Raw genomic sequence first — 8,067 nt, 5'->3', positions numbered from 1 at the left:
GTGATGAAAAATTATTTCACCGCACATAATTTGCAAACAATCTTATGATAAAAATGAGTATTATGTGCGGTGAAATAATTTTTCATCACACCCCTAGGTTTTTTTTTGTGATTGAAAAAAAGTAGTAATTCCAAGTTAAAATAAATACTTTACATTAACCCTTTCCCAAAAAATAGAAGAGCCTCTTGCGCGTGCTCAGAGGCTAGTATTCCGTAACTATTATCCATTTTTGCCAATTTTATTTATGCAGTAATCAACATGTTATTGATTGGAAGATGATGCAATAATTTAGTATTAACCTTTAGGGGAGAAAAAAAAGATCCTCTGAATAAATCTTATAAATAATGTATATTAAAAATGCATAATAAAATTGTAACAATAAAACTACTTATAAAATACATGTGATGACCTTTACAAAAGCAATTATGAAGAAGTTGATGGATCAATGTAGAAAACTGAAATATTTACATTAGGTAAAATTGTAAAATAATGCACTACATCTGAAATATGAATATAGTAACTTATTAATATTATGCCGGCTACGAGTAGAGAAGTTGGTGGAGCAATGCTATTTGTTCCACATTCTAATTGCTTTCCGGCGGCATTTGCCATGAACCTATGATACAAAATGTGTTAGCTTGTGTTATTAATAAAGAGTTTAAAACGTACATAATAATAATAAGCACAATAAATATCAAGCATAAACTTGTTAAATGAAATATTTGAATTGACCTTGTGATGATATTGCATAGTTCCATGTATGTGAAATGATCTACTTCAGCTTGGGACTTGAAGAACTATCATTTAATTACCAAAAATTTAAAAAATATATATATATAAAAACTATGTAATTAAGTTTTTTTTTTTTAAGTAGATGTGGTAATGATTTGTACACCTTTATTATCTCATCGTCCTTGACTCTCATTTTCTGTTTTTCTTTACTATTTTGGGTCTTGAAAATTGCATCGTCCTTGGTTTTTTTTCTTCGTATCTTTTTTTTCTCCTGGATGTTGGAAACCACATTGTCCTTGATTTTCATTCTCCGTTTGTCTCTGTTGGCATGAGTGTTAGAGATCACATCGTCCTTAATTTTTCCTTTGTCTTTTTTCTTATGGATGTTGTGCACCTCATTGCTCTTCTTGACATTGATTTGTTTTTTGTCTTTGTTCTTGGAACTTCAAAATGAAGAAAAAAAATTGTTTGTATATTAAGACTATCAATTAGTTATTTTCCTATTTTAAAAAATACGGTAACAAACCTTTCCAATTTTTGTGACTCTAAAACTCGTTTCACTTCTTTCCAAAGCTCTTTCTTGTCAGCTCGAATAGTGAATCCCCAACCAGGTGAATAAATTTCCAATTTGCGAACCTAACCCATACACAGCATGACATTTTTAATATTAATTTTGATAAAACAATTGAAAGGGATGCTGATTAAAGATTTCATTAAAAAGAAATATACCTTGTTATCAATGGCCTCCATGTTTAATAATGATTGATCATCCTTCCAATTTTCCCAATGAGTAGTAGGAACAGCATGCACTCCATTACTTAGCATAGTGGACTCAATCCTCACATTTGAGTTGGGCATCCTTCCTGTTACCAATTAATTGTATACATAAAAAAGATCAAGAAATAAAATATTAAAACGTAGACCGCATAACCATTAAAATTTGTAAATTATTAAAATAAATTTATATGTAAGACAATTCTTTCCAATTGTTAATTAATACCTATGAGGAAGGGAACAAAACATCCTTATACACAATATTTCTTGTGTGAACACCTTCCTCCTCAGGTATTGTTCCTTTTTGCACCAATAGTTTTGTGTTGGATTGAGAGACTCCCCTTGACAACGCCACATATAATTGGCCATGACTAAAAACATGATCAGGAAGATAAATTCCAACAGTTGGAATTGTCGACCTTGCGCTTTGTTTATTGTAAGTGCAAAGCTTAAACGTACGGGAAATTGTCGTCGATCATTACAAATGGCAAGTGTACATTTTTGTTGTCTTCAAAAGGGATTCTTGGCAAGAAAACACGTGTACCCGCATATTGTCCAATCAAAATTTCAGCGTCAATTACGTTGTTAAAACATCCACGACATATCAATCTTGTACCATTACATAATCCGACTTTTGGATCTATATTGCGCAGCAACATAATTGGAGCACCTTTTTTTAGCCTTAATATATGTGGTGGTAAACCCCCTGGAGATATAGAATTTAAAAATTCTTGTTGATATAGATGCTGCGTATCTCCTTCAACCTCATCAAAAGAATGTAACGTAAACTCATCTCTGAGAGCGAGAAATTATCTTTGCATTAAAATTTGTTCAACATCATCATTGATAGGTGTTAGCAAAGCCCTATCAACCATATACCTTGCATCATTGGCATGTTCTTGCAAATTTGGAAAAACTTGATCAATCAAGTTGTATATAGAATGCTGACCCTCCCATTGCATTGCCATTGAAGAGGGTAGTTTAATCAAATCATCCATTATAAATGGTTCATTCCCATCACCAATGCGTTGTATATACTGAGCAAACTCTTCATCGTTGATAGATCTCATATTCTGCTTCAAATGTAACACTTTGACATCTTTCCATAATGGAGACTTGACTATGCATGCATCAATCATTTCTGTCTTTGTACCCTTTGGAACAACCGGAAGTACTTGACGAAAATCTCCACCCAAAATTAGCACCTTCCCACCAAAAGGTAAATTTACTTCCATAATATCTTTAAATGTTCTATCTAAAGATTCAAGTGCACGTCGATTTACCATTGGGGCTTCATCCCAAATAATTATGGTGGCACGTCTAATAAGTTCGGCTAAGTACGATTGTTTACTTATTGAGCAAGTAAATGAAGCATCGGGAGTTAAAGGAATCTTAAACACGGAATGCGATTTGTTCTTCCCACGAGGGTAATGTTGCTGCTATGCCGGATGTTTGTGGCAATTGCAATGTGACACCTTCTTTTCTCAAGGTTGCCAATATTGTGCGATACAAAAATGTTTTCCCGAGTTCCCCTGGCCCATCAACGAAGAATATCATGCTCTCCTTACGATTAATAGCATCATGATTTTCTCATATGCAACTCTACGAGTCGTTATTCAACTTTTCAATTAAAGTGAGTTCTTCATCTACATTTGGAACGCAGTTAGCTCATCTTGAATGAGTCTAGGTACGAAATTTGAATCATTGTCACATTCTCCGGTCGATATCGGCAAATCATACTCTGTAATGTGCTTTCCATGTTGCAAGAGTAACGCCCCTGAAATCCTTGAGAAGTTTATTTGTACGACGTGTCTGTTGTAATAGATGTTGATGGATAATCTTCTACCATATATGGGTAAAACTCATTCCACAATTCTCTTACTCCGAGTTGGTAGACAAAATACCAATATTGTTGCAAACAATCTTCTTAAAAGTGACGGCATTCTAATGTCTCTTGCTTCAAACGGTGCTTGTCGTATCTTGTTATCATTCTCTAGTAAACCCCTTTGTTGTTTGCTTGCTTAAAAGTTGGATAGGTTATCCCATTAACAGTCAATAAATCATCAAATCCTGTTGGCCCTTTGACATGATTAAGAAGAACACGTAGATTGAACTTCTCTCCATCAAATGGTGAAACGAGTATATATCACCGCCCACTACTTTTTTATGAGATCTTCTTCGTGTCCATATATTGTTTTTATAATCCCAACAATAATGCTCAGGAAACTCTCTATATACATAATTTCGTGCATCATGATCAATTATATTCATATAAAAAAATTCAGTAAGCATTGTCTTTTTACTTCGCTCCAAAACATTAGCAATAGGTTCATGTGATCTAAAGCGTACCTGTTGTCTATCTGGAAGATGAATTTGCAAACGAAAAACAGCAGGGTACATTCGATACATAGGAAAAGAAAATATCTTCCAACATGCCTCTGGAGCACATACCCATCTTGCATCAATGTACTGTTGGACCTCATCATAATTTGGGCACAGCCTAACTTCCATAGAGACACGATCTGGGCCTTTATACACATATTTATATAAGTACTTTACACTCTTAATACTGCAACATATTTCAACATTAATATGACAATTATATTTCAGCAATAACCAAGGATTATATGGAACAACCCAAGTGTTGTCCACCATAATCCTACAATGATCATTCAGTGGCACGGGATTATTAGTATCATATCGTTTGTAAACAGGATATGAGTCATTGCCTTGGTATGTTTCTAATGAGAAAGGCTTTGGGTATCCTTTTTTACATCGCCCATTTTTCATGCACGGTGATCTTGGATTTTGTACTCCGCAAGGGCCATGTATCATATGCTTGATGCAGTACTTTATGTAAGCGGGTTGTTCCTCTTTACATGGTATTTCTGCCTTAACAACTCGATCGTAATCATCTGGATTATGCAATTTATCATCTTCATCGAGAATTACAAGCATGTGTGCATGTGGTAAACCCCTTTTTTGGAACTCAAAGACCTGCACGTATACAATAACTCTTCCGAGAACCCCCTTGACCACGATATCATCTTTCAATTCTTCAAATTTCGATTTGAAAACTCTTGCAAGCAAGTCTGGACGATCTTGTCTTTGTTTGTGCGAGGTAAAAGCTCATTTTGGATTTCTTCCCATCCTGGATTGCACGTCATTGTGATGAATAAATCTGGCTTCCCAAACTTTTGAACCAATGACATTGCATCTTGAAATCGTTGGATCATATCGCGCGGGCTTCCCACAAATGATGAAGGTAGAATGGTTCTATGTCCAACATTTCCTATATATAAGATGAAAAAGTTGGGGCACTAATAAATATTGATACTAATTCGCCATTAATAAAGTAATGTAACTTTCAAATGTAAAGTTTACATTACCAGTATCACTCTCTCCTTCATTGAAAGCATCTTGTAGGCCTTGGTACAAATCTGCCCTAATAGAATCTTGATGGTGCTCAAACCACCTAAGCTTGTGTGTTTCAATTTTTACATAATTATCAATAACATACTGTAGGGAAAGGCGTCCTCCAAGCCAAATCATTGATAAAGCATCGTCGCGAATCTTCGACATTAGTAAAAATAGATGTATGTTTAGTTATTTTATAATGTAAGCGGCATTTCGAAGTAATAGATTGAAAATAATAAAACCGTTACCTGAAATATGTATGCATAATAATCGCGACATGACACTTTATTTCTATTAGCGTCACGTGTGTTGATATCCCATCCATATGTTCCAAATGGAATAAGTATTGGGTACTGCAATGGATCATAAAATCCTGCTGTATCTTGAACATTGATCAAATTACCACCAAAGGTTTGAACCAAAATTTCTCTGCCACTTAAATGACCAGCTTCTTCTCCTCCTACAATAATAGCTGCCACTTGGGAAGCATTGGGAAGGCAATATTGAGGTTGGTTTAGAGGTTGTTCTTTAATGAGGAGTTTACATTGATGTAAATTTGGATTTTGAGATAATTGACGAAATTTCTCCACAAATGGATTGTGCATGTCTAAGATCCTTTGAATAAGTCGCACAATATCTTCATGAGCTTCTATAGATTGAGACATTCTACGTTGTATTTCAAGATCGGTGTCATAGATATACAATTGTAGATGCCGCACACTTAGAGGTGTATGTGGTAAAAGACTACCAATTCTATGATAGATGGCACCTTGGGCACGAAATGTATATATTCCTCGACTATTTGAGGCCACACTTTCATCCACATGCACACCCATTGAGGTAAATGCAAAAATGTTGTTGTAAAACCGTATATATTGCCTGAAATGTCTGCCCCGTGGTGTTTGCTCACAAATGAGTTCCATAAATTCAGGACAAATTGGTATATTGGGGAAGGATATTTTTCCATCCTTGCAACACATTGAGGATGTCTCTCGATGGAACAAACGGGCATTACAAAAGTGACATGTCTTTGGTTGTGGTAGTTGGTACCTAATGGTCTCTATACCTTCTTTAAAATTCTTTGCACAATTGTATCTGCCTCGCATACAATTTATTACATGTGCAGTACCATCAAATGTGTTGTCAACACCTAATTTTTATTTTGAGGAAAAAATTAGTGATAAACAGTGTCATGATAGTTATGAAAGAAAATATTAAAATTGTACCAAATATTATGTTGTGAAAAAAGCAAAATATTAATAATGTTTCGAATATGCAACTTGATAACAAATAATAAAATTGATAATGATAAACATGTAAATTGAAATAAAAATGGTGATATTGAGTGACGAACCTTGTTCTCTATAGCCATCCCCATGATTTTGATCATTTATATTTTCAACTTCTTCAGCTCTCTCTACAGCTACAATGTAATTATAGAAAATGCTCAATTGGTGTAATTATATATAGAAAATTATGTTCAAAGCTCTATAGAAGGATATGAAAATGAAAATAAAAATGGTGGCATTGAGTAATAAACCTTGTTCTCTGTAGGCATCCCCTTGGTTTTGCTCAACAATATTTTCAGCTCCTTCAATTCTTTTCGTAACTACAATGTAATAATATAAAATGCTCAATTGGTTTAATTATATATAAAAAATAATGGTGAAAGCTTTATAAATATATTATATAAAACTTACCATTATTAACATCAGAATTTATATGACTTGGTCCGGCCTCAAAGTCATTTGCCATTATAGTTGGATAGGTTGGAGGAGACCTAAATTTAATATTACAAACATTAACTTAGTAATTTTGTATACATTGACATACAACTAACATGCCAAAAAATATGAATTTTGTATAATCTAACAAATAACTTCTTGCATAGACATATTCTTAAATGGCATATTGCTTGACAAGTTAAGGATATGTGTAAGACGATGACTTTGTCCAGCCTTGTGATTAGGTGGTATTAGTGATGGGTTTGTTGATGTTGAATTAGAATGTACAACATCTTCTTCATTCAAATTTGTTGGGCCTCCCACTAAAATGTGATCACCACCCAAAGTTTGTTGTCTTTGTCTTGCATAATTGGCATGACGTCTTGCCAATCGAATATTTCTGCTTTCATTGTAAGTGAGCATAATATCTCCATTGTTCTCGATGACATTCTATGTCATCGGTATTCACCATCGCTGTATTTTGCGAACTCATTCCTACATAGAATTAAATTAAATTTATAGTGGTTGTTGCACATACACACACAATAATGAATAGATTTTTCCTTGTCACAAATAGAGTGTATTAAAACCTCAATAAAGTGAACTAATTTTGAACAAATTAATCACATGTAAGAATTGTAATAATATGTGTAATTGTAATAAATTTTTAGTAAAATAGGAGAAATAAGTTACACTTCTTAAAATTATTAAATTATTATTTGAGGTAGAAGTTTTGAGAATATATTTAAATTTAGGTAATGATTTGTAAGATCAATATGACTAAAATATTATTTACAAAATGTTTACTTTATTTCACAAAATCATTAATTATCCATAAAAAAAATACAGGGCTTGCATTTTTGGATTGGAATTTGGATGCTTCTACTAATTTTTACATTAGTGAGTATCTGATGAGTTTTAAACTGACAGACTATCATTATCCATACTTATGTTGTATTTTATGAGGTACGTAACATTTTCTATGGAATAGTAAAGTAATAAGCTTTTTGTTAAAGGAAATGTTCCTAAAAAGATCCTAAAATTTAGTAACTATTCATCCACATTTTTTCTTTTTCTTTTTTCTAGTATTGTTGATGTTGTTCTTTTTTTCAAACTTTATGTATGACAATTACCATTTTTTGTCTAATCCTAAAATGTAGTTTTTTTAATCCTAAAATTTAGTCATTTACTACATATCCATAACGTAAGTAAATAAAAGTTTAAATTGAAAATTTTATGGCAAGAGATACATGTTAATTGTATAAAACCACAATTGTATTTTGAGATTTTTTTAAATAAAGTATTAAATGGTGCTTTAACCTTAACAAAAGGCTAATACAATTGGGAATTAATGATTGAAGTATCTTGAAAAAAAATTGTATAAAAACTTCATGATTGTTTGTTGAGAAGAAAAAAAATA

The 8,067-nt window shown here is 32.9% G+C and overlaps 2 protein-coding genes across 2 annotated transcripts; both read right to left on the bottom strand.

The window, feature by feature from the left end:
- Positions 1 to 2,898: 2,898 nt before the first annotated feature.
- LOC142635880 (uncharacterized) lies at positions 2,899 to 4,464 on the bottom strand. The gene is made up of 3 exons (XM_075809939.1): positions 4,124 to 4,464; positions 3,856 to 4,075; positions 2,899 to 3,069 (listed from the first exon to the last, which is right to left on the bottom strand). The coding sequence occupies exons 1-3, from the start codon at positions 4,462 to 4,464 to the stop codon at positions 2,899 to 2,901; spliced, it is 732 nt and encodes a 243-aa protein (XP_075666054.1).
- A 92-nt stretch (positions 4,465 to 4,556) lies between these two features.
- LOC142635879 (uncharacterized) lies at positions 4,557 to 6,678 on the bottom strand. Its single transcript, XM_075809938.1, has 6 exons — positions 6,624 to 6,678; positions 6,464 to 6,532; positions 6,278 to 6,346; positions 5,172 to 6,073; positions 4,896 to 5,079; positions 4,557 to 4,798 (listed from the first exon to the last, which is right to left on the bottom strand). Exons 1-6 carry the CDS (start codon positions 6,676 to 6,678, stop codon positions 4,557 to 4,559), a joined length of 1,521 nt encoding a protein of 506 aa, XP_075666053.1.
- Between the last annotated feature and the right edge of the window lie 1,389 nt (positions 6,679 to 8,067).

The sequence above is a fragment of the Castanea sativa genome, chromosome 5 (assembly GCF_040712315.1).
Source record: "Castanea sativa cultivar Marrone di Chiusa Pesio chromosome 5, ASM4071231v1".
NCBI lineage: Eukaryota > Viridiplantae > Streptophyta > Magnoliopsida > Fagales > Fagaceae > Castanea > Castanea sativa.
This window is presented reverse-complemented; position numbering and strand designations above follow the sequence as displayed.

Excerpts from the sequence above, each read along its gene's own strand:
- LOC142635880 (XM_075809939.1), bottom strand. The coding sequence starts at position 4,464 with ATGCTTGTAATTCTCGATGAAGATGATAAATTGCATAATCCAGATGAT. Across the intron at positions 4,076-4,123 it reads GTTGTTCCATATAATCCTTG|TATTAAGAGTGTAAAGTACT; the intron begins GTTATTGCTGAA and ends AATATGTTGCAG. Across the intron at positions 3,070-3,855 it reads ATCTTCCAGATAGACAACAG|GAGAGCATGATATTCTTCGT; the intron begins GTACGCTTTAGA and ends ATTAATCGTAAG.
- LOC142635879 (XM_075809938.1), bottom strand. The coding sequence starts at position 6,678 with ATGGCAAATGACTTTGAGGCCGGACCAAGTCATATAAATTCTGATGTT. Across the intron at positions 6,074-6,277 it reads GGATGGCTATAGAGAACAAG|GTGTTGACAACACATTTGAT; the intron begins GTTCGTCACTCA and ends AATAAAAATTAG. Across the intron at positions 5,080-5,171 it reads ATTATGCATACATATTTCAG|ATTCGCGACGATGCTTTATC; the intron begins GTAACGGTTTTA and ends CTAATGTCGAAG.